Source organism: Poecilia mexicana, unplaced genomic scaffold (assembly GCF_051168715.1).
Source record: "Poecilia mexicana isolate PSO_F unplaced genomic scaffold, ASM5116871v1 scaffold_15, whole genome shotgun sequence".
In the NCBI taxonomy this organism is placed as follows: domain Eukaryota; kingdom Metazoa; phylum Chordata; class Actinopteri; order Cyprinodontiformes; family Poeciliidae; genus Poecilia; species Poecilia mexicana.
The window spans coordinates 17,418,829-17,445,901 of record NW_028263384.1 but is presented as its reverse complement, the minus strand read 5'-3'; the positions used below and the strand labels follow the sequence as shown (position 1 = coordinate 17,445,901).

General features: G+C 41.4%; 1 protein-coding gene across 1 annotated transcript in view; it reads left to right on the top strand.

The window, feature by feature from the left end:
* Positions 1-1,794: 1,794 nt before the first annotated feature.
* Positions 1,795-27,073, top strand: part of slit1a (slit homolog 1a (Drosophila)) — a 95,761-nt gene continuing 70,482 nt past the window's right edge. The window contains exons 1-4 of the mRNA XM_088013182.1: positions 1,795-2,503; positions 16,387-16,458; positions 18,837-18,908; positions 20,129-20,200. Of these exons, the coding sequence (XP_087869308.1) occupies positions 2,307-2,503; positions 16,387-16,458; positions 18,837-18,908; positions 20,129-20,200 (413 nt within the window). The 5' untranslated portion in view covers positions 1,795-2,306. The remainder of the gene's footprint in view (positions 2,504-16,386; positions 16,459-18,836; positions 18,909-20,128; positions 20,201-27,073) is intronic.

Below are 27,073 nucleotides of genomic sequence, written 5' to 3'. Positions count from 1 at the left end.
AAACCCAGTTCAGAGGTTTTCCTTTTCCCCTCAGATTTCTCACAATATGTTCCCTGTCTTTTTTTTTTTTTTTTATGTTACCATTTATTTCACACTGTGGATAACCATGACCAAAATACCCTGAATCCTTGAGATCCTGTTCTGGAGCCACATCCTAAAGTACAGATTTGCACTTTCACAAAGTGCAAATCTGACCTTGTAAACAGTTCCTCAGAAAGCTATAGTTATACTCTCAACAGCAGACAGGCTTTAATATATACGCTTCTTTCACTAAATGTCCCCCTGTGATGATATGAAGACGTCCTTTTAGGGGAATAAAATCGTTGTTCACCGTTTTCCATCTCAGCAGAGCTCTTGGTGTTTGAGTCCACTTTTAGACTCAAAAACTGCTTGGTTCTGGCGCTGAGCCTGGGATTGTGTTCCAGTTGCGTTAATAAATTAAAATAGCAGGTATGAGTACACTGGAGTTCTTTTATTTGAATGTTTTAACACTTCTGTCTGATTATGAAGTGCTTTAAACGGAACGTTGACTTTTTTTTTTTTTCCCCTTCTAACACTTTGTAGTGTCTGTTGCTGCTTCCCCTGATACACAAGTAAAGACATGAAAAGTGTTCACACCCATTCTGAAATAGCTTAGGCTCAGTCAGATTAGATGAAGAGCACATCTGAACATCAGCTGATTGTATTTGGTTCTGGACATTGAATGAAACATGAATATGCTGTTCTCCGACTTCAGTCTACATCCTGCATCTTGCTCCTCCTTTCTCCAACAAACCAAGAAACAGCTGAACTACATTCTCAACATGTTTTAGTTGTGCTGGAGGAGGAATGTCTTTAAGAGTTACAGCAGAGTAACTCTTCAGGACTGGAGTTGGAGGTCTCTGAACCGATACATTCATAAATTTGCCTAACGCTGTAAGGAGTCTCAAATCTGGATTCGGCTCCATCCATCTTCCCATCTTCTCTGGTTAGCTTTCCTGTTCCTGCTGATGAAAATAATTCCCATAGCATGATTCTACCACAGCCATGTTTTACCACATAACCTGCTTTCGGTTTCGCTCGATCTTTATCTTTGTCCTGCTGTGTTTCTTGGTCTGTACGATGCTTTTTGTTCACCGATGCTCTATAGCAAACCTCTGGGGCCGGATTTACTCATTAAATGAACTGTATTTCATGAACTAACTGGGTGTCCTCTGTATACCGTCTTTATGTCTCAAGCATTACGATGATTCTTTGTGCTAGATTTTAAATAAGAGTAAATGCAGACAGGACTTTTTAGAGGGAGAGATAATAAAAAAAAAAGCACACATATGATTTTGCCTCCACCTGAAAATCTCAGTGAAGAATAAGTGACGTAAAAATGTGCAAAAGATACTGTACTTGTTGATTATTTATTCAGTCTTCTTTTTTTTTCCCACCTTTCTGGACCGAGGTGTTGATTCTTCCCATCCCCTGTGGATTCTCTCGCTCCGGGCAGAGGCTTTGTAGTGTCACGCAGGTTAGGACTCTCTGTCTGTCTCTCTCTCTCTGTGGGGTTCGCCTGGAGGCAAACCTGAGACACAAGAATGAGTCGGGTAAGTGTGTAAGAAGCAGCTGAAAAGAGGAAGATAGTTGGAGTAGATTTGTATTGTGAAGAGAGTCAAGGGAATGAAAGAGGGATCTTAGGAAAGAGTGTGAGTTCAGGCAGGGTTGCGTCGGAGGGGGTGGGTGGGGGGGTTGTATGAGGAGGGAGAGAAGTGAGGGTGAACAGGAGGGGTAGGGGTGGAGTCGGGGGCTCTGCTATTTGTAGATCCTTGTGATGGATGACTGGTGTGTGTGTGTGTGTGTGCGTGCGCGCGCGTGTGTGTGTGTGTGTGTATGTGTAAAAGGGAGAGAGAGAGAGACAGAGAGAGACTGGCTTTTTTCCTTTCTGCTCTTTCCCTATTCCCTCTCTCTTCAGGCAAGCGGAGCAGAGCCGGACTAAGTAAGAGGAGGACAGACGCATGCCGACCAGAGCACACCAACTCCACAAAGACGAAACAGCACAGGAGTTTGCAAGAAGGAAAGAAAAGGAAAACATCTCCTTTTTACATGGGCAAACTATAGTGGATATCAAAGCTGCATCACCAGAACTGTAGGATTTGTGTAGGAGATTTTTCTATTTTTTTTAATTTTTTGTTTCTATTCATACTTTCCTGTTAAAAAAAATTATTTCAGTTGACTTGTAAGGTGTGGCAGGACTTTTGTGGGAGCCAAAGGAGGGTGAAAATCAAAAAAACTGGACAGAAAGAAGTAAAAAAGAAGAAGAAGAAGAAGAGGCTTGGAACATGCCCGTTGGAGGTTTTGAATCAAGCATGGGTAGGCTGCCCAGGCAGTGGATGTGGCTGCTGATGCTCTCTGCCCTGATGGTGGGCAATGCCAGCGCCTGCCCGGCACTTTGTACCTGCAGCGGCACCACGGTGGACTGCCACGGACTGGGTCTCAAAACTATGCCAAGGAGTATTCCCCGCAACACCGAGAGACTGTGAGTGCCATCTTTACTTCCTTTCCCTTGTAATGTGTGTATCTGTGACAGAGGAATCGCCAGGCTGTGTTCTGTCTTCCCATTGTTTCCACTACGGCTGTGTTGTTGTAGTGCACATGGGTTTCTTTAGATGGAAACAGAACAATAGCCCTGCCTGTGCATGCTGTGTGTGAGTGCATGTGTGAATGTGCCAATCAGGGGAGCCAGTCACTCACTGGCATTCCAGTCAGGTATAAATAGACATCAGAGTCTGGAAAAAGCAGGAGCAGATGTGCTCCTGTCTTGTTCATTTACTACATTTTTTCTTTCTGCATGTCTGATATTTATTTGTCCGTTTGTTTCATCTGGTGTTATTTGCATTTCTATCTCAACTAAGAAGAAATTCAGACTTTTCCTCCACTTTTTAATTGCCTCCAGAGTCAAGTCTAACGACTTAAGTTCATTTAAAGGTTCTGTTAGTTTCTCGGTTGTCCTGCTGGCTTTTCTCCCTCTGTCTTCATCTACCTTTCTCGTCTTTTCACTTTTCTCCACTTCTGCGCTGTCCACTCCTTCTCTCACTCTCTGGCCCTGTCATGCATCTGAACGTTCTCTCCCCAAATTGTTAAATCATGCAGAAAATTAAGCAAATCTGCCACTTAAGTGAGTCCTGCGCGAGGATCACCTAAGCTGTAAAGACGTGAGTCGGGCGCCCGGCAGAGGGGTGTTTCTCCATCTTCTCTGACATTCCTCTGAAATATTCATCTGCAAAAATCAGAGGAAGCGCAAAGTGGGGGGCGGGAGGGGGGTAGATTGTTCAGTTTCAGCTTTAAGAATATCAGCCGTGAATAAAACATGCGGTTGGGAAGAGAGCAGAGAAAGCCAGTGACAGAGGCATCAGTGATGGCATGGTGGGAGCTGGCTGCATATTACATGCTTTCCACATTTAATTTCCAAGAACAACCCTCTTTTTCCACCCCCATGCAAGTTGCATACATTCACAGATCAGTTTAATAGTGAACCACAGAGGAAGCGTGTTCATTTTGTGACTTCCTTTTAGATAAATGGCCATTCACACTGGAAATGTTCCCCGTGCTTTCACTCAAAGAGCATTTCTGTGCTAAAAGTTGCTTCTGCGTTTTGTAGGCCGTGTCTGAATCGCGTTTAGCACTCGGCATGTTGCGTTTGAAACATGTTCTGCACAACAGTTATCTAATATATTTCTAGGTCACTCCCTTTCTTCTTTTCACGGGTGGATTTTCTTCATGTATAGGGCCGCCGCTCTCTGCTAAGAAGTTCTGTTTAACAATAGAAACTGGTCTCTGTGTGAGCTTTTGTGTCGGGTGATTAATCAAGAGGAGCGGACGAATCAACACAGCCACACATTGGCCACACATGATGCTCCCATGTGCAGTTCCAGATTTATGGGTATTTTTTATTTTTTATTTTTTTGAGAATATGTGAATAAGTGAGTGACAATTAGTAGCTGACATCGCGGTCAAAGGTGAGCAAAAGTGTTCACATCACTTGAACTTGTTCACATTTTGGGCACATTATTGCTGTCATAAATCAACACAGTTGTGAAATGTAAGTATAATGGAGCATGGTTCTAAATGTTTTACTAAACAATAAAAAATGTGGAGTCCATTTGAATTCAGCCCTGCTTATGCTGAAATAAAATCCAGTCTGACTATTTATCTTTAGAAGTCACTATTGGAAACGGCCCAGTTGTGTGTATTTGAAATCTGGTATAAAGCAGCTACTCTGCGAAGGTCTCAGATGTTTGTTGGAGAACGTTAAGGAACAAACAGCGTCTTAGAGAGCAAGAAGAACAGCAGACAGACCAGATGTAAAAAAAAAAAAAAAAAAAAAGCAGAGTTAAAGCAGCATCTCTAGCTTTGAGCATCTCATGGAGTGCTATTCAGTCCTTCCTCTGAAAAACTGAAAAAAGTTTTTCCGTTTGTCTGTGGAGGAAGAGGATTGATCAGAGGCCCACAGAAACTCTGGAGGAGCTACAGAGATCCTCAGCTCAGGTGGTATGAGTTTGTGTAAGAGACAGCTGCTACTCATTCGCTCCTCAAATCTGGCCATAATTAAAGAGTTGCAGTAAGGATGTCATGTGACGTCCCATTTGTAGATCGCCATGTGGGGGACACTGCGTGGACGAAGCCTGTCTGGTCAGATGAGAAAAAGTTTAGTTCTTGGACCGCCAAGTTAAAAGCTTTGTGGTGGGAAACTGGTGAAAAATGGTGGCAGCAGTGTCACGCTCGCTTTCCTTCAGAAAGGAAAACTGACCTGAGTTGATGAGAAGATAGATGAAGCTGATGCAGGGCTACGCTAGAGGAAAGTCTTGTAGAGGCAGCAAAACACTTTAGACAAAAAAAAGCACTTTCAAAATAAGTTTTCAAATACAAGAATACATTTTTCCATCATCTTTCAACTATGCTTTACTTTGTGTTGCAACAAATAACATCCCTATGATATTTGTGATTTTATTCTCACAAAACAATAGAATGTTCAAGGGTTCCGAATATATTTGAAATGTACGATAAAGTGGGAGTAATATAATAATATATATATATATATATATATATATATATATATATATATATATATATATATATATATATATATATTTAAATTGCAGCATGCACGAGTGTGACTGACGCTGCCAACTCCTTCCTCCTGGCTTCGATTGGTTGTTTCTGATGGAGAGGGGTGCATTTCTGCAGTTGGCTGTAGGACCACAGGGAGGAGGCAGATTATACTACACTGTCACAACTAAAAAAACATATTGTTTATACAAGTAAAATGCTGTAGCTTTAAGATAAATGGGTTAGGAAACAAAGTAAAAATACAAAAAAATGCAGTTGAGTTTATTAGGCTGCTCTCTTCCTGAATATGTGTGTGAACAAATGTGGTATTTGGTTTTCTCCTCTTGTTTTTTTTTTTCCTGAAAGGTGCATGTCCCTGTGGGGTCCACTGTGTGCAAGGAGGCTGTGGAGACAGACAGCAAAATCCCATTTACACTTGTCAGTGTGCGTTTGGATCAGGTCTGACCCCTGTGCTCCTCAGGCCAGAGCCTGTAATGAGACTGTGAGCTCCATGTGTTGAAATCACTCTTTCCCAAATATTGGCTAATAGCCTCTTTGTCCCCTCTGCCTCCGCTTTGCATCGTTTTGTCATTTTATTTCTCGCCTTTTTCTTCCTCGTTTGCAATTAGCCTTTTAAATGATTGATTCTGACAAATATCACATTAATTTGATAATCACCCCGAAATCTGACTCCAACAAAGGGAAATTTGTAAGGCTGATTAAAGTGCGCCGCTCGCAGCTCTTTGTTCCGCAGATATCAAATTAACAGTCCAGCTGCTCATCTTAAATGTTCGTCTCATCTCTTAATGAGTCGATGCGCAGAACGAGAGGAGTTGTGCACCTTAGTAAGTCTAGATGCTTTCATGTGAAAAACAACAACGTTATTATGAGCCAGAAAATACCTTGTACTGAGATCAGAGGGCGTCTTGGAGCTCTTCCAGAATAGAGGCGATGGAGGCTGTGCACCATATGCATGCATTCACTTTTGTTTATTCATAAACTTGAGCATGTGCCTCCATATGTTTTATATGCCTGCGTGCCGCGAATAAGTAATACTAGATGATAACACATGGGGGTTAGTGCTGGTTGAGGGGCTCGATGACTTTGATAGCTTTAAGGCTTTGGAGGTGGGAGGTGTGGGAGCTTGTGCCAGGTTTTGCCTGCAGCGTTTTTGGCAAAAAAAAAAAAGCACATAGCCAGAGTAACTGACAGCTCACCGGGCATCTGATCCATAATTTACCGTGACGTGGCTGAACACAGCCTGCCCACCAGTGCCTGCCAGCTCCGGCTATGGTGAAGAGAAAAGAAACGAGGGGAGTGTAAGAATAAAGGAGGCAATCACTTATGAAAGGAGTGCTAAGCAGCGGAGTGGTAAGTAGTATTGTAGCTCACCACAAAGCTCATAAATGAATAAAAAGGATTATGGTATTTATTATGGCGGGGAAGAAGGGTCCTGCCCCGGGAGGAGTGGATTTAATTCAGGCCCAGTTTCACAGCCTCATTTATCCATTCTCATTGCTGACAATACAGTGAGGAGGAAGAATGCCTGGAATGAAGATCGCACAGAGAATGTCAATGCACAGTGGATTGTAGTGAAAGTACAGGCCTGGGACTGAATCAGTTCAATTTACGGGCTTTCCAGCACAGCTGTGAGCTCCTCGGCTCCTCGGTTTCCCTGACTTGCTTCATAAAATGCTTTTGTAAGCTTTTTTATTTTTTATTTATTTATTTTTTTTTCAGCTTGTGAAAATACGGAGTCAATATTCAGGTAGCATTTCCAGGTCAGGGTTCATCCTCTGCTGTACTCTACTGTTTTTATTTTCCATTTGACCCAAGCACGTACTCACCTTTCTACACTTAACATTACACGTGCAGCCAGAGTGTTGCTTGTCTAAGCAGAGCGATGGCTGACCGCTAAGCATCAAAGCCAGCTGGTGTGTGTCCACACACACCCTCTGGCCTGCTTTCCAGATGAGCACAGCTTCTCTAAGGATGTGTTTGATGGCACCCAGGAGACTTGAGAAATTACCTTATCAACAGAGTGTTGCCAAAAATCACCTTTCAAGTTCAGCGTGTATATACGTTTTGCAAGAAACCCGCTTGACTGGCATGCATATATACAGAATGATGTATGTGCTTTTGCACATTGGGGAGCACATGTGGGATTGGTTTTGCTTTGCCTGAGAGTTTCGGCATTTCAGCAGACTATAAAAAAGGGAATTTTTGAGAACCCACCTTGCCTGCTTTATGCTTTTCTCAGGAGACTCGCTTTGCTCGCAACCCTACAGACTTAACGGCAATAAGCTCAAGGGTGAAGGAGATGGGGTAGGATGTATGTGTGTTAAAGTATGCGTCAGTGAACACTCAGATGATAGAGTGGATAGATACGTCGTCGTAATCTACACGTCGCACTTGTCAAGTCGCCTGTGCTTGAAACAAGTTTATTTTTGGCCGCATTCCATATGAATTTGGTATTTTTAGTACACTGTAAATTAGAATTATGACAAATGTATTACTATGTACTATTATTATTATATGTTCAAATTCAAATACATGTCATCATTAAATTGTTTATGTCTAAGCACATTGGATATTTTGGAGAGGGGTTTTGTGGAGCAGTTTTTATTTAACTCACACATACAGACGTCAAATTGATCTCTGCTTGAAGAATCAGGAAGATTTTCTTATAAAACATTGCAGCTAACAGTTTGTCAGGTTGAAAGCTGCTCCTGATTGGTACTTTAAGCCACAACTCTTATACAGATTTTAACCCACTTTGCATTTGTATCACAGATATGGTAAGATTAAGCCCGACCATTTCAAACACGTTTAAACCCGCGTGTTGCAATGCACCGGCTAGTTTCCAACACACAGATCTTTACAGTCCAATGCAAGGTTGATGTTAAGATAGCTAACATTCGTCTTCTTTCTGCAGTAACAGCTTCCACTGTGAAGAACCTGGTAATGCTGAGTGTTTACTGAATAGAAAAAGAAAAGAGTATGTGAATCTGAGATGAACCTGAAAAGTCTCTGATTCCTGTCACCAGGAATAAAAGAAAATAAACCAAATTTAGACAAATTGAATGACGATGCAACGTTTGAGGTTTGAGCTGTTTACTATTTCTGGAATCCACTGTGAAAGACATTCTGACTCGCTTTTAGCTTTGCACTTTCAGACCACTTAAGCTTTGACTGCTGATGATAACTCCACAGAACCTCCACTTCAAAATTTCAAGTCACCGTTTAGCAAACAGTGATGACCATCCACCATCGGATGGTCATCACTGAGTAATAATCACCTTGTCTTTGTTTTCTGATACTTAAATGAACTTATTCTCCAAACTGGATCTGATGTACCAGCAGCTGAGCTGTTCTCTGTGCAGAGCAGGTGGAATGCTGCTGCCAGTGGGCTCTGTGGGGGGCGAGACCCAAACGCTCTCTATTCAAAGGGACCAACAGAAATACTCTGGCTCAGGCCAAGCATAAATCAAATTACCAGTTGTCAATGAACATTTGTGAGGCGAACGTTTTCTCAGTTCTCTGTTTGCTTTATATGAAACGTAACAGATGTGGCAGAGCGCAGATGTTTTATCCACATGATCCGCCGTTCATAGTCAGAAGTGTGCATTCATATAGCCTACATGCCTTCATACGAAATGAAAAGCCACAACAGAACCTCCAAGTCTGTGGCTGAACAAACTACAGATACGCCATAAACCATGAAAGGCCCTTCAGTCCTGGCCTCTGCTGCAGTTCCTTGCATGTGTGTGTTCTTCCCGCCTGTAGCACCACCAATATAGGAACAGATGTTTAATTGATTCCCTTTTACCCAAACGTTTTTGATCAGTGTTCCTCTGTTACTTTTGTCTTTTGCCTTTTAACGTACGCTGGTTCAGTTCATTCCCATTTCTTGTCGATTTTTGTTTGCTCCATTAATTTTTATGTTTCCTATACAGCCATGCGCTTTTGCCGTTCAGTGTTTATACAGAGAGAAGGCCTCTACAGCATGGAGAAGACCCCACAGTGATTGGGGCTGTGAGAAAGAACAGTGTGTGTGTGTGTGTGTGTGTGTGTGTGTGTGTGTGTGTGTGTGTGCGTGTGCATGTGTGTGTGTTTCTGTGGGCTCTGTCTGTGAGCGATCTACTCGATGTTTAACTTTCCTATCAGTAATCTTGCTCCTGAGGCCTGACTGAGCAGAATGAAAACTGTAAATAGCCCTTGAGGAGCCCAGGAGCGAGGGAAACACACTCAGACAGTCACTGCACACACAAGTGTGCTTATATAATTATTGACACACGCACACACGCCGACACACAGTAAAAATGTACAGTTGACGGCATTAACTGCTTGTCTGAAAACCACATGTCAATGGAGAGAGATGTTTTTTGCTCAGGCTGAGGAGAAATTTGACCTCTTAGTGTGGATAGAAGTGTTCCAGTAAGGTAAAACAGTGTGGTCACTGTGGCTGTTTTCTTTCTCTCCTTCTTTCTTCCTCTCTGTCTTTCTCTCTTTCTTGCTTTCTTTCACATAAAGTTACAACCACACACTTCACTGAATTTCGTTGAGATTTTATGTGACAGACCAAAAGAAAGTAGTAGTTGCGAAGTGGAAAGAAAAAGATACATGGTTTACAAAATACTTTTGAAATAAGAATGTCAATAAGTGTTTCTGTTTTTGTAATTAGCTCCGTTTACCTGCTGATGCTTAATAAAATCTGGTACAAACAATTGAAAATCTAAACTTAAATTTTAGCCTATTCTTTGCGATTAATGTCCAGGAAATTTCAATACATTAATCATTTTTGTTAAACTGTTCTATTGTAGTTCTGTCTGTGGCCTTTAGGTCATTGTCCCGAAGAAATGTAAACTTCTGACCCAATTTGAAATCTTTCAAGTTCAGTTTATGTTCTCATCAACTCTGACAAGTTTCCCTGCCCCTGCTGAAGAAACGCTTCCCCACCGAGTGGTACTACCAGGACCACAGTCGTAGGTGTATTGTGTTCATGGTGATTTGCAGTGGGTCAATAAGTTCAATTTTTGTGGCATCTGACCAGAACATTTTTTTTTCACATGTCTGCCGTGTCTCCTATATGGCTAAGCTATAAATTGGGACACTTTTTGACTTTTTCTTAACAAACCCTTTCATAAAGCCCAAATTTGGGGGAGTCCACAACTAATAGTTGTCTTATTATCAGATTTTTACATTCAAGGTCTTGATATTTGAAACTCCAGCATATTTACCATTGCCCCTTAACAGCTCCCCTAATTATTGCTTTCTTCACACAGTTGGTCAGTTTACATGGATGGTCATGACTTTGTGGAAATGTAGTTGTTCCGTTTTTTTTTTTTTTTTCTAATTTTCCAATGAAGGATGTAACAACATCTTACGAGATGTCTCTGAGGTGTGGATATTGTTTTGTAACCAAACCTGGCAGCAAACTTTGCCACAACTTTTCCCCCTGACCAGTCTGCGGTGTTCCTTGGTCTACGTGTCATTCTGAGATTATGTGGTCTCTTATCACAAATCAGAAGATTTCCTAGGGGTATATTTTGGAGGTGTCAGAATAAATACGTTCCAGATTTTTATTTACTGTCTTTTTCCCTTTCATTTCTCAGTTATGAACTTGTATGCCATAAAATCCTAAAAAAAACAAAAAAAAAACTCAAATGTGTGGTCACAATGTAGCAACGATGTGAAAAAGTTTAAGGGGGTGTGAATACTTTTGCAAGGCGATATCAGACAGAGCCCACTGGTTCCAAAACATGTCTGCTCAGCTGGTATGTAGGCCACAGTCTCCACCAGCTCTTGAGAGACTTCATCCCTCTGCTGACATTTCCCAGACAGTCTGTCAGCTTCCTGCAGCTCTCCCTGGTTACTCGCAACCCTCCTCCACACTGCTACACCCCGTCACTTTCAGACAGCTAACAACCCTGTCAGAGTTGCTCTGTCTTCTTTCCGTTTCTCTGTGACTATATCGCTTCCCTGCTCTCTGCCCACCTGTGTGTTTCATGGCTGTCACCTCCATATGTTGCCCAATCTGCAGGAGGAGAAATGTTTTGCTTGTTTGCAGCTATTCCGCCTGTTCATTGATCTGGGGAGCACGGTCGCCGGTCTGCTGCTCAAGCAGCGATATCAGTCTGTAGCTGTGATTAATGGGCATCCGTGTTTTAGGTTGTACAGCCTCGGGGCTCTCGTTATCAGATTGCTTCCGCAGCATGGAGTTTGGAAAGCGCCGTGCCACCATTCCTCAATCAGTGGGTTTCTGTGTTTCCTGCGAGGCTAAAGCTGTTTGGGACAAATGGTCTTGTGGTGTTCACAGCAGAATGACAGCCTAGAAAAATCTGAGCACCTGAATGTAACAGTTAGATGTGATATTAGAGAAGGATGTGGCAGAAAAACAAAATCTTCACTTGTTGGCCTTGCTTAGAGGATGTTTCAAGGACTTATTTTGAGGCTGAAAGCAAAGCAAAAAAAAAGAAAAAAGAAAAAAAAGAGCTTAAGAAACCCACCTTTGTGAAATCACAGAAAAAGAATGTGACCTTTGGTTAGTGAGCAAGATGTGGAACAGTGGTGTGGGATTTTCTGAAGGCGACAAAGATCTTTGTCCTTTCAGACACATCAAGAAGAGTGCATCCAATTAAATTTAATGAATTATAAATCAGAAGCATGCAAAACGACAACATCCTTATCTGGGCATTCCCAAATTGTCTGAATGAACAGTCTTCTCAATGTATATAAACTCCAGAATTTGCAAAAATAATAATAATGATTCTGCAATGGAAATGTTTTATTAAACTTGCACTTTTTTTTCAGCATTTAGCAAATAGAAAAAAAAAAGTGTTGACCAAAAAATAGAAAGCTTAATCTTGTTTAACTTTAAGATGTGTCTTTTTCTTCATTGTATGTGAATGTCTAAAATCTAAAAAAAAAAATATATATTGCTGGAGTAGTTTTTTTTTATTTTTTTTTTAAGGCTCTAATGATGTGGATCTTAATTGTTCTGCTAATTGACTGTGTGCTAATTACCATTAACTGAGCACGGCTCTGCGCGATTAAAACAACTGCATAGGACGCTGATGTGTACTCAGAGACCCTGTAAAACAGACCTTGTGTATTTTCCAGTTGGTGTGTGAAAATATCGCACATTAGTCTATTCTACTGTTTGCTTGAACCTTTTTTTTTTTTTTTTCTTATTTCGTGTAGCACAGCTCAATTCGAAACAGGTCCAAAACCAAGCTCTGCACAGGACTCCCAGCAGCTGGCACAAATAAACCTAATGAGTTTTTCAGTACTGTAGCAACGCTCAGAGAGCTCCTTTGAATTATAGAGATCTATAGTAGTGGAGCAAAGCTGCCCTGTGTCCACCCGAGGGAAGTTGCACCAGGATATATTCACCAGCATCAATCAGCCTGGCGTGGAAGATGAAGAGGGATTAGGATAGTGATGTCATAAATCCAATTTCTTCCCAGGAAGTGTGTCAGCAGTGGGAATTCTTACTGCCAGAGGTTTCCAGAGGATGGAATGGATTTGAGTGAACCAGTTGAAGGTGGAAATCCTTTGCTGTAGGAATTTGGAATGATAGCTAATAATTTTAAGGCTTTAAAGTAATGCGACGGTACTTTCATGCAAAAATATGTCCAGAGTTACTGTAAAAAAAAAAAAACGAAAAAAAAAAAACATGTGTCTACGAAATAAGTTGACATGCCTTTACTGTGATGCCAAAATTTGCTTGGCTCCCTTTGATTTGGAAAAAAAACAGCAGTGACCAATTCTGTCGCTAATAAATATCACATTTTTCCCTTGATATATTTTGTCTGAGTTTAGCAGAGTTTGCTTCTGTTTAGCTGCAAAATAAATATACAGGTAAGCACTGATGAAGTAAACTCAGTGTATCTATGCTTTGAGTTCTTATTCTTGCATTTAGAATAATAAGAACTAAATGCAAGAATAAGAACTCCTGTAAGATAAATATGCAAATATATATCTTACATATTGTTATTCGTGCTATTAAGAACTGGGTTTGGGCACCCATAACTTAAAGTGATGGACTGGGTTTAAAAAAACAACAACAAATAATTAATGTCTTCTGCAGAAAATAACTCTTACAGCATCTTCATCTAGTATAAATCCATATCCAGCAGATGCCAAATCATAACGGTTTATATGAACACTGTTGGATTAACCTTTTAGCAGTAGTTAGGTTTGCATTGAACCTAACCCCGGATTTACACTGCAAACGGCTGCGCTTTGCTACAAATCCCAAAGGAGCTCCTAGAAGCATGCATGGGAAACGCGAAATTGCGGAATAAAGCCATAAATGACACATTTTGACAGGATGTATGTTTAGATATATCAATTTCTTGAAATAGTTCACGTGTGGCTCACCACCTTCTTCCTCCGTTTAAATGATCATCAGCTTCTGAGTATGTAACCGCTCAGTACAAATAGTACGACGGTTAAAAATTTCATAAAGTTGTGCTTGAAAAATACTGTGATGTTTCTGAGCTCCGAGTTGTTTTAAGACCCTAGAGTCTGCTGTGGTTTTGGCCCTTCTCTGACTAGCTGTTAGCTTCAGCATCCAGGAACTCCCCAAAATCAAAATTTATATTAAGTGAAGATGCCAAGAGAGTTGTAACTCTCTTGCAGTATTTTACCAGAATATGAATTCAAATATCTTATGCTACCCTTTAATGTCACGTTTGCTGCAAAATCCCACTGCAGCAAACACCATGTAGCTCCACAGCCTCACTCTGACTGGTTCTACCATCAAACCGAGAAATTGCTCTGAACACTGTGTAAATTTTGCATCCTCTCTGGACATTCTCAAAGAACCAATTTTTCGCCAGAACAGGTCGTTTTATTCACTCACGCGTGACAACTTTAATAAGCCAGCTGTAGAGTAGCATGAAAAAGATTAACTGCTAAGCATAGAAAGTGTTTTAGTTGTTGAAACGTGAGTGAGTTTTCCACATATAGAGTACCTCCTCCTCTGTCTCTCCTTCTCCTCATCCTCTATCTTTCTCTGTTTAAATGCCCTCCGGGTCTCATCAGGAATGACCACCCTGAAGATAAGACACTGGAAATCCCGAAGATTGTGTATCTGTGTGTGTGTGCATGTCTGCGTAAGCACCTGTAATGAGCACCACATGTGTGTGTTGAAGCCCAGACTAATGAAGCCCAGTCAGTTATTTATTTTCCTGTGGCTGTGTTGCTCTGCCTATCATTGCACCTGTGTATATACATAAATATATATATAAAAGCACGCACACACACGTGCTCGTTTTCACATGCATACACCATCTGTCAGTAATGACCGTTTTCTTTCGTGCTGCATAGCGCTACAGTCCCTCGAGTGGTCATTAGGCGAGAAAGTGACTGAGGGAAAGAGACCTGTGCTTCAGTGTAGATTTCCAAGCCAGATTTTGCTTTTGGAGAGCGGGGTTTTGGGGGTTCAGAAAAGGGTGGAGACATAATACAAACTTGGTCAAAGTGAAAAAGTTTGCACTTTTTTTTGACGTGTCGTTGTGGTTTGCATGCTGTGCTGTCTTTCTTCATTAAAATTCAACCTGCTACTAAGGATTTTTTGTGCAACGGCAAATAAACAGAATCAAGTTGAAAATGAAACTGAAAATCTTTAAGCACCGATGTTTCTGGCTGCTTGACTATTTTGCCAGTGGAATTATTTGGGAACTCAAAAGTCATTTTAAAATCTTTGTTTTGAAATTATTATTACTTTTTTTTTTTTTTTTTTTGCAGTGATGGTTAGCACACAGCAGGGAGGTTGCTCAATTATATCCAAAGCACTTAGCTTTCTGGCCTTGCAGTCCTACTCAAATCCCCTCTGCTGGCTCCTGCTAATCCCCGACAATTGTAAAAGGACATGGCGGATAGAAAGTAGGGAGTATCGGGGGGGTTGTTTGCGTGCGTGTGTTTGTGTGTGTGCGGGGGTGTGTGTGTGTGTGTGTGTGTGTGTGTGTGTGTGTGTGTGTGCGTGCGTGCGTGCGTGTGTGTGTGTTTGTGGTGGTGGTAAATGTGGAATAAAAAGACAGGCAGTTTAAATGTGGCCTCCCTTTAACAGCACTGCTTAATGTTTCCCAGTGGAGTAAGAGCTGAGCCTGAACTTCCCTTTAACTTTACCTTCCAGAGTCACCCAACAATTTATGGTATAGTTGACATTACATTTCATAAAAACATAAACTTTTTCAGTTTATGTTGTAGCAATAGTCAGACATGAGGACGTGAGTCTGTGATTTAGACTCTGGTCAAACTTAAGCCACAAAAGCAATAATTTTATGATTGGATTTGTACTCTTAGCTTGAAATTTGGGACTCAAGTTTCATGAACAATTTTTTATCTCTTGTAAGGGTGAAAGTAAGCTAGTAAATGTCAGTTCTTCTAAGGGTATTTGTGTAATGTTGTCCCTCCTGCATGACTGTGGTGTAGTAAAATTACTTGTAATGTTGATCACAGTGCATATGTGTTCTTTGTAATAATTCTGTGTAGCTATTATAATCTTTTTTCTTGAATCAATCGAATCATGTTTGTATTTCTTTTGTGGTAAATATTATTTATATTTACTTTAATGAAGAATATAAATTCACAGAAGTTAATAACTGAGTCATTTTAGGTGCTTGATTAAATTTTCCCTGGCATGTGCCAGATGTGAGAATGGCAAAAACTTGAGACCTGCCCAAAAACTCAGTAACGTGGACTTGGAGCTCAAAAAAACGACTTGTGTCTGCTGTTCAGATATTTGTTACTTGACTCCGACCTGTCCCTCCAAGACTTGGGTTTTGACTTGTATTTACCTCTCAAAGACTTGATACATGGCTTGTCCTTGTCTCTATGGCGATTAGGAAATGACTTGGACTTGTTCTTTAAGAACTTGAAACGTGATTTATACTTCTCCCTCAAATAATTGGGACTTCATGTGGATTTGCCTCTCAGATATTGGCAGCTTGACTTGGACTTTCCCCCAAAAGGTTGAAACTTCAACTTTTCCTGAAGATATATGGACCCTGTTTTGGAATTGATTCTCCAAGATCTGAAATTTGACTGCAGACTAGGGAAATAACTTAGGATAAGATGGATAAATAAGATTGAATAATGCATTTCTGTACCAGTCATAGCATATGCTGTGCTGAAAGCTAAGCTCCCTTTCTATGTGTCTGCAGCTTGTGCTAAGATTATGCATCATATATCGAAACAGATTCCTCCATGCAACTGTATGTTCTTTTAGTCACCGGGCTAAACAAGTCCAGTAGGGGAGAAAAGATAAATTATTAATCCATGTTTGCGTGTCTCTCTTTGCAGGGAGCTGAACGGAAACAACCTCACACGCATCACCAAGAGTGACTTTGCTGGCCTGAAGTACCTCAGAGTTCTGTAAGCAGTTGCCTTTGTGTTCGTAAGCAACGATGAGATGTTTAACTGTGTGTCACTGTTTATCTATTCATGCGTACCTGAGCTGTGTGCAACCCTCCAGCTTGCAGTTCGTCAGACTTTCTGCCCAGATTAGCATAAACCCAGTGAAGTGGCAATGCTTTCGTCAAGAGTCCCACTCAGGAGTACATTAAGCTACGGAATGACTCCAACAAGCAATGTAATGGACTTCTCTCTAACTTTGTCCTGCTTATTTTAGCTTCGCCTATTGTGCACACACGCACACCGACTTGCCTTGACATCAGCACAAAATAGGCTCTCAGCGAAGTTAACACACTGAGGTGAAGTCATTGACTTTCTCTGTGGCATAATTACAAAGCACTTATGACTTCATGTAATAAAGTAGCTATAAAAGTGTCTGTGTGAGTACACGGTGTTCACAAACCTGGTAGTAACGCCTAAGGTGTTAAAAACACTGCGTAAAGGGAAGCTGTGTAAACTTGAGTGTGTTTAAAATGCAACATGAGCTGAGCATAAGTCCTACTGCCCCTCAAAGCTTTGACTAGTTTCACTCCTTGTCACAGCTCGCCCCATCCCCCCTGTTGCCTCCTTCGCCTCTGTGTATCCTCTTTTTTTCCTCCCAGTGTGGAGGTTAAATGCCTCGGTGTCGCCAACTCATCACCGGCAACTTAGGAGGAAACGGCTCCTTGCCGGAGTACAAAGTTCCCCCGAGCTCTGATTCTCTCACACTTCTCAATTACAATGCATGCAATACACGATGAGCATGTACCGAACAGTACGTGTAGCTGTCTGCGTGGTAGGACGGCAGCAACAGCCCTTACGGTGTATTGACCTTGGATCCCGCTGACCCCTCGGCGGGATCCAAGGATGAAGCGGGGAAGGAAAAAAAAAAAAACAACAAAAAACAAAAGTGTTGGTTTATCTTTTCAGTCAGTTCCATCTAGTTTGTTAGGCTGAAATCAACAGAGCTAATTTATACCCTCTCATTTGAGACTGAATGTTTGGCTGGTCTAAATGAGCAAAGTCTCTGCGAGAGAAACCAGAACAATGGAAGCGGAAAAGCTGCCCTCAAGCTATCCTCTAAAAAAAAGTTTTCTCATCACAAAAGTACTCGTCAGTTTTTTTCCCCCCCAGTTCCATTTAAATTCATGAGAAAGAGATATGAGGTGAAGTGCACTTTTCTCTCCATGTTTATGGAGTGTGAACAGTGATTAGCATTTATATTCGATTGGGAGGAAGCCTGGACTGCTGAGTTACAGTGTGCTGTGGGCTCACAGGAGAGCTTGCCTTGAACAGAGCCGTTGTGTATGTAATGAAGGGAAGGTCTTGTTGCGCTTAAGTGTCCTGCTGGACAACTTTCTCTCCTCCTGACAGTGTGTTATTGTAACACTTCAAACACTACCCAGTCCTCCTCCATGTGCATCAGCTCTGGCTACATAGGACAGAAACTGTTCCTGATTGCAAAGGGAGTCCTTGTGCAAGTCCGTCATCCGTTTTGATTTACTTTTTTTTTTTTTTTTTTTTTTTTTTTTTTTTAGAAAATACGTTATTTTACAACAACCTGCTATTTTAAAAATGCTGAAATGAATTTATTCCCTTCTCATTAACTATTTCTATAATTGCTGACCAGCATTTTGCACGTTTCCACTGATCTTTTGATTACCAGCTGGTGATGCCCTCATCCACACAGACACCAGATTACACTCTCAATCCAAACTTATTGGACTTCCAAAGAACCCCCAAAAACCTTTCATGTTCTTAAAAATCCACATGCATGGGCTTTCCCCTCATACAGAGACGCCCTGGGCAATGAGCCACATTTCCCTTATTAAAAGCCATATTAAAAACTTGGATGTGAGAATTATTCTTGGTGTTATTCATCTGTTTTTGGTGCATGAGCAATGTCACAACCTCTGATATAGACACACACCATCATATTTTCCCTTATTTGGTCTACTTTAAAAACTGTGAAACTCACCTAACTCGTTCTGACCCCCTGGCCCTTTTTTTTTTTTCTTGTCTAGTGTCCAGCCAAACTGCTACGCCCCCCACTGGACCACACTAAAGCCCAGACTAACACTTTCTGCGCCACCTTGGAAACTTTCCTGGCTGCTATCTGTAGCTCTTCAGCCAAGATTCCACACTGTGCCCTCAGTCCACACCGCTGCCCTAAATGTTTATGTGTCTGTGTGTGAGAGACGCAGAAAAAAAATAAAAGTGGAATAAACTGCACTGAAATGGATTCTGTCACAAGCCTCAAAACTAAAGTCTCAGCCCCCCAGCTCTCTCCCCTGCCTCCCCTTTACCTTGTTAAAGTCTTAGTGACCAATAAAGTCGCATGTGTGCCCTTTTTTCTGCAGACAGCTGATGGAGAATCAGATTACAGTGATCGAGCGAGGGGCTTTTGATGACATGAAGGAGCTGGAGAGACTGTAAGTACCACCTAGGGTTCTATATAAATAGGCTACACACACACACACACACGCACACACACACTTTACTGAATTTGAGCTTTAAATGACAATCCCATCCTTCTACATGTGTTTTGGTAATGACATTAACAGTACAAAGCCAAACCAGTTGTGTCAAGGCTGTGGCACTCCCTTGTCAACCCATTGTGGTTGGATGGTGCTGAGAGGGTACAATGTGGCCAGGGAGTGTTTTTTTATTAGCTTTGCCTGACAGGAATGCCCTCAGTGGGATATGTGGGCTTGAAAGGCCTACCGCACCGCGATCCCGGCTCATCTGGACAGCACCGGGACTACTTGACGGCTTGTAAAGCTGCAGGGAAAACACACAGACAAACACTATCAACCCCACCTCAGCCAGCTCATTAGCAAGGCAGCTTTTCTAACCACATGCGAACCTGAACATCAGATAACTTTATAGACTCTTTAACAGGTACAGCTCTTTGTAAATGCAGCAGCAGCAGCAGCAGCAGACTATTACTGTGCATTATTCACAAAATCCATGTTTCATCTGGCCACACACTCCGTGTATACAGCGAGGGGCACAAGTCCCAACATCTGTCTGAATTTGTCTGAAGGCACAGCAGCAGCCTGCCTTTCACATTTTCAGTCTTTCAGTGCCAATAAATTCACTTCTGTATGCTTCCAAAAGGCCTTTCAGAGAGCAGAGTGCTGTGGTTTCCAAAAGATTCGCAACACTCTGTTTCTCATTGACTTAATTGTTGTATTTGCATACAGCCTGCCAGTCTTGGATGTTAGTTGTTTCACTAGGATTTTGTTGTTGGCCACCATAGCATGTCAGTGCTTTATCAGGTTTTAAACCCCCTCATCCCTTCCTCTTGTTTAGACAGATTGCTCCAGATAAAAATGTGTTCATGTTTAAATAGCCGGTCGATGTAAATCAGGTTTTCTGTTCTTCTCCGAAAGCCAGCAAAGCCCTGCATTCCACAAGGAAGCACCACTGGATGATTTATGGCACAGTTCCTGTCTGTCTGTTTAATTTTCCTGAATTTTCAGTTGGCTATTTATGCGACAGTCAGAGCAACACTGAAATACAATAACCTGAGACAAAACTGATTCCCTGGCACCTAAATGAAGCTGTTCACAGCCTACACACCTACGAATATTCAAGCAAACTTCACTGACTGACCGTATGTTTTTTTTTTTTTTTTTTCTTGCCACAGGAGGCTGAACCGTAATCAACTGCAGCAGCTTCCGGAGCTGCTGTTTCAGAAGAACCCTGGCCTGTCTCGGCTGTAAGTCAACCCAGATATACATACGTGTATATTTATTCACTGCTCTTTCATATCTATCAGAACACCTGCCATCTCTGTTTGTCTTTTCCTTGTAATAAAAACCCCAGCTGTTCTTCTGAGATGTAAACCTGCTGAATGCTGGCGATGGTTTGATTTGGTTTGAGCACAGTTAAAGAACAATTAGGATTCACTTACACTTGCTGGAAGGAACAACTATAGCCTCATGGAGAGTTATTAGAGTGTCAGGTCTCATTAAGACAAACTGGGCTTTTCTTTGCTCATTGTTGGACCTTCCTGCTGAATCATTTGCAGCGTTTTTTTTTTTTTTTTTTTTGGTCTTAGCCGTCCACATGTACGTGAACTGCTGGTAGCAGAAGGCTGATATGACACAATCTAAAAGACATTGTGAACCTGTGAAAACCCCTTAAACGTTTTCACACTTTGTTTTAATACAGACATAAATGTCTGTGCATTTTAGAAGGTTTTGAGGTGATGTGATATGAAACACGTGGCAAGCATGTGCAACCACCCCCCTCTAATCTGATATGCCTAAATAAAATCCTCTGCAACCTATTATGATGAAGTTAATGATAAGTTAACACCAGGTTAGTTGATATAACAAGAAGATGTGAATGTGTAAATCTGGATCAGAGTGTTTGAGGATGAAAAACACTTTAGCCTGGGCTGGATGCTGACCTTCTGGCAGAACAATGATTTTAAATATAAAACCAGAGCAAATCAAAGAATATTAATGCTTAAAGTCCAGACCTAAAACGTAGTTAGGAAGCTCTTCGACCAATCTCACTGAGCTTGAATTATTTTGCGAAGCTTAAAAGAAAACTTTTAACAGTTTTTCCTTTTTCTCTTTACAGTTTTGCTGTAGTTTGTCTTAGTCGGTCACATTTAACCCCAATAAAATCCACTGATGTTGTAAAAATCTCCAGTGAAGATGAATACTTTTGCATGACTTCATCAAATCTTCAAAGTTTCCTCGGCAGGGAGACTGCATCGCAACCATTTGGAATAAAAGCAGCAGTTTTTTGGTTCACCGTCACACACACCCACACACCATTCCACCTATTCACCCGACAGCAGACAGTCCCACAGTAACGCTAAACCTTAATTCCCTTCTGCAGCAAGGCATAGGGGTTTTTATTCTTTCTTTTGGATAATCGGTGTCCCTGCCACCGGTTGATCATTCCAGCTCCAATTTCAGTTCAGATTACCTGGAGCATCTGGGAATAATAAAACATCAGAACTTGGAAAAATCATTTCCCTCCCCAATACCTTCATAGTTGCTCTACTAACCAATGACCCGTGCCTCAGCCTGCCATCTGTTTGTCCTTTGGGTTGATGTTTAACACCATCTTGAATCTATCTGTCACTTCCTTGCAACTGACTCTACCTGTCACCCATCATTATGCCAAAACCAGCTGCTTAAACTTTAAGCCAGTTTCCTTCCTTTAGAGACAGAACGGCTGTCTTGAGGCTTGCACCAAGTTATCTCTTTAACAGGAATGAGAAGCAGAACGGGCCAAGGCCCTCTCAGTCCAGTGGATGGCCTTGAAAAAGTGAGATTAGTCCATCTGGTGCAGTGCACCCTGCCAGCAGCCACAGGATTGTGCTGTTGGAGCTCAGATCCTTCCATCCACCCGGCTCTATGCTCATTATTTTAAACCAAGGACTGGCTTCCCTGCTACGTTCTGGAGAAATATATTGTTTGAACATTTTTAAAATGTATTTATTTATTTTTTCTTTATTTACTTTAACTCGTTTATCTTAGTCTGGAAAACACGGTTTGTATTGAGAATTGAAGCTTTTCTGGTGCCACGTGTTTAACAAATTAAACAAATGTAAAAATCAAGAGGCATGAAATTGACAGTAATTTAGTTGTGATTACATATGTGAATAACTGGAAAGCAAGACCTTGGAAAAATACTTCCAGTATTTAAAAAAATATCAAATTTTATCTTTGGTAGTGTGGGATTAGAAGCTGAACTGGATTATTGTTGGATTTGGGCTTCTGTTTGGTTTGGAGTAGTTAGATTACAGCATCTAAAAACACCCATCAAGTCCAGGAGGTGGAAGGGACTTGCGTCTATTTTTGCACTAGGTGCCAATTGTCCTCTCTTCAGCAATTGAAGAAACACCAACACACAGTGAAGTGATCAAAGAGAGGGAGAAAAGAGACTCATTTACATTAAGCTATTTAACTATTGTGTATTAGTTAATGTTGGTTGACCTCTGAATGTGATTTATATGGTGGAGCATTATACAGTCACTCTGTGTTTTCTGAATTCAGACAATTTATTTGGTAAGGAAAGTTATTTGTGAACATATAGGGCACATATTATAAAAGAAAATTATGAGGATTTTCCTGTTTGGCATTCTTGAACAAATGTTTTTGGAAGAGTTTTTCTTCCTTTTGCTCCCACCTTTTCAAAATCGCCACCAGATTTTTGCAGATGGCATCTTTCATTTATTTTTTTTATTTACAATGCCAAAAGCAAAACTTTGGTATTTGAGAATTGGATTTGTGGTTGTTTTAGTTGTAAGAAGAAAAAATGAAGAATGGCTCACTTAACTGTATGCAAACTGTGTCAGCACAGTAGCGCTATTTTAGGAAATTAAAATTAGAAAAGTCTGGCAAACTTATATGTGCACATGTTTATCACCTGCAAGTAGCTTTGTGAATACGCCCAGTAGTCCGTACGGCTATGTCTGCATTTATGCAAAGAATTATGACTTTATGATCCCGTCAAGTAGAGCTTATATGAAATCTCAATGCTCTCAGGCAGAGAGCTAACCCAGATGTTTTATTTTCCTTAAGATGGGATTAAATGCGTCCCGTCTCCTTTTTTCTATACTTTAAATGTCTGCTGCTCCTCACTTTACCGTTTTTGTGTGCTCATTAAGAAAAGAAAAAGCTTTTTGTGGAAAAGCTGCTTTAACAAAGCAGCTATTTGTCACAGGCATCCCACTGAGATGACAAACAAAGAGAAGGGCAGAGGGGAAAGACGAGCGATGGTTACCGGATTATGAGATGGTTTCTCTCATTAAACTTTAAAGGAAAAGCTGCTGGGTTAATAAAAGGCAGTTTGTGAAATGAGCAGTGGGTTGTTGTTTTGAGGGGAGTTTTGAAATCCTTCCTCTGCAGTCATTAAGCTATTGGAGCAATGAGTTTTTGGTACAAAGACAAGCTGGAAAATTAATGAACCGTTTTCCACACTGGTTCTGGAAAAGAAAACAACTTTTTTGTGTGAATAAGTGCATTTGAACAACAGCTTTGTGAATCCTTGGCTAAATCTCTGTTCTCTCCTGCACACATTACATTTAATAGAGTTTTCTGCTTTGTGTTTGAGTCCCCTCTACTTATGCCCCCGCTTTGCTACCTCTTCCCATGCCTGAGAGACACAGAGACACTGACGCATGAGGGTCAGAGGGAAGATAATTGGAATTGATTAGAGATGATTGGAGATAGTTAGAGTTAGTTAACGCTGCTTGTGATGGATGGCGCCGACAAGAAGGCTTGGGAAAGGTGTTGTGGAGGCGAGAGTCGGCGAGAACAATAACAGCGAAAATAGAGTCGCATTCATCACTGTTAACGACCTGTTGCCCCCCCCCCCCCTTCTTACCACCCCTGACTGCTTCTCATCCCACTTCCACTGCTTTTCAGATCTGTAATCTGCTCATCTGTGGTTGTAATTAGTGTCTTTTCGCTGTGGGAGAGCTAGCGGAAGGAAGGACCAGGGCATGGAGGGAAAGAGAGACATAGGTGTGCAGACTTGGAGGAATGGGCAGCAGTTAGCCTGATAGCTGGCCCCAGGGAATAGCATCTGTTTGCTGCTTAGGATGGAGGCTTGGGGGAGGAGGGTGAGCGGGGGGGGGGTGAGACTTACTTTGTGGTTTGTGATTGCTGTGCTGCCTCTTGGTTCCAAGAGCAAATACGGGCAACAAATTTCAGTTTATTTGAGGGGTTGCTGCTTTCATTCATGTTGAGCATAACGTCAGGCGGTTAACTGGGAGAGGATTTCCCTTGCATATCTCTCTCCCTGGAGGTATGGAAGGAGGCGCGGGAAGGGTGTGGGTGTACCTGCACTACAGGGGAGCTGAGGAAATCCTGGCAGAGGATGGCAAGTGGAGGCGTGTCTCATCCTTCTTTTAGACCTTTCATTTTTCACATTCAAGTTAATGCCTGGCAACAGGTTTCCCGATGTACACAAACCACAAACACACCCGCTGAAACAGGGGTCGAGATGCACAAAATATATGAGCGAGAGAGTAGAAGAAGTAGTAAAATGTAAATAACAATAATTAAATCCAAACACACACAGAATATCGCTCTAATTACATCTCTGCGCGCTAATGTACGGATGGTTTGCACGCACCGGGGATAACGCTATTTATATGGCTTTGAGTATAGATTAAAGATGCTTCGAAGTGTTGATGCGAAGCTGCTTCCTCTGTGTGTGTGCATGTGTGCGTGTGCATGCGTGTGTGTGTGTGTTGCAGAGATGCTGTGTTTGGTGTTTGTTGATCACTCGATGCTTAGGGAACGGTAGCCCAGTGTGAGAAGAAAGAAACACTCGGCAGAAGGGAGTCTAGAATAAATAATGTGAGCTATCATTAAGCCTATAAATCATCTCCCTGCCACAGAAGCCTATTGCAACTTGTTTTTGACTTTGTTGTCAACGAGTAAACAGATTTTTCCTTTTTTTTTTTTTTTTTTACTCTTAGACTGATTGGTTTAAAAATTCGCTGCGGTAGACCAAGGCTTTATGTGTCACAAAGCTGGAAAGTTTGCTCTTTCGTGTGTGACGGCATGAAGAGAATTGGTGCAAATGTGTTTTCTCCTTTAAATTCATAACTGCTGTTGAGTGTTTATTTATCGCTGGATAAATGTGTGTGTTTATTCATTTTGGTGTGTGTTGGTGGTGAGCTGTTAAACCTTGTCATTTCCTGCTCCTCTTTGTCTCTGCTGATGAATGACCTTCCTCGGCATGCTAGGTCTTTCTTGTGTTTTTGCCCCCCCTCACCCAAGAGGACTGTTTGGGGCCCTACTTTGCGGCCATTACCATGACAACCGATCCCAATCAGAGGGTGTCTGTGCCATCAGTATCAGACATCCTGATTTCTTGACTGTGATTTGTCTGGCACTAAGTACAGGGCTGTGAAGAAAGTATTTTCCTCTTACAGATTCCTTCTGATTTTGCTTTTTGGTCAAACTTCAATGTTTCTTATCATCACATTTTTATTATCAGACAAAGATAACATGAGGAAATACAAAATTCAGATTTGAAACAATGGCTTGATCTGTTAATGTAAATCAATCTGGCTTTCAAAGTATAATTGCCTCCCTTGTTCAATTGTTATTTAAATGTGATTAACTACATTGTTTTGGTCTATTTTCTCAAATTACACCCAAGCCTGATTACTGAAGGAAGAAATCACTTCAATCAAATCGGTTCTACAAAATGAGGTAGGTTCAAAACCATGCCCTGAGCTACAGAAATTCAAGAACTGATGGGAAACAAAGTCTTTGCCATCTACCAGCTAAGACAGGCTTACAGTTCCAAGGCTTTACGACTCCTGTCCACCTCAGTGAGAGCCATACGACTGATAAACCCTGGAACAATGATGAACCTTGCCATTATAGGCTCAAAGTAATGCTGACCAAAAAGGAGTCAAAGGCTCATCCAGGGAAAATATTCTGTGATGTCTTGAGGCAGAATCTTTCACCGTCAGTTTGTGACTTTAAGCTGAATCTCACTGAGTTATGTTGAAGATTATCAAGTGACCTAACCAAAGTCTGGACTCAAATATTCTTGACCTTAATCTACTCTCTAACGTCTTCCAGTACGTGTGAAACAAAACAACTCTCCTCCTCAGTGTCTGAAAAGATTTTCAAACACCTGAAGGCGTTTGCTGCCACTGAGGAAAGGATTACCAGAGTTTAGGTTTAGGGTTCAATTACTTTTTCACATAGGGCCTTGGTTCGTTTGTATAGGTGGTTTCCCTTAAAAAAAACATTTAAATGTGATAAATCAAAAAGAGAAGTCTTCTGTAGGTTCTTTATCCATATAATTAATCTATTTATATTTGAAATGCAGTGGTCCTTCTGTAGTGTTGCAAAGACAACCAATTTGACATCCAATTCCATGTGAACCACTTGAGTCAAAGTATATTTACCTTCTTTAGCAGAACTTAAAATATTGAGGTCAGTGGATGGGTTTGGCATAGCAGCTAACCAGAAAAATACCTGGCAACTCCTTGTCCCGTGCCCCCCTGTCCTTGTCAGCTGGTAAAAGTGGCTTTTATGGCTTGTCACTGTTTTCTTTACGAGTCGGATCCTGTGTGAGAGAGAAACGCAGACCAAACCATGTGAGGAGAGCAGAAGCCAAAAGGGGGTAATTTAAAAACCACTCTGCCATCTGAAATATTCACAACCACAGCACAATGGTAGTGGGAAAGAAAGAAAAAGAGAAAGAAGCCAAAACAGTGGTGGAAGAGCAAAGTTAGACGAGATAAAGAGAGATATTCGGAGGTGGAAAAGAGAGGAGCGAAGGCGTCGTAAAAGCAGAGAGGAACAGCAGTGTTTATATTTCCTAATGATTTTGTGTCCTTCCTGATGAATAATGGAACAGAAAGATCAGTTAAATATTCACACTAAAGCGCTGGGACGTCAGTGGTCTGTGTGGATGTCCAGTGTCTGGAACATGCTGCTCTACATACACACTCGAAGGGGGATGCTCTAAATATTCATAAAAGCAACACACACACACACACACACACACACACACACACACACACACGCACAAACGTTATTGCGATGACCGTCTCAATCATAGACAGAGCATTTGAGCGTGTGCGCGT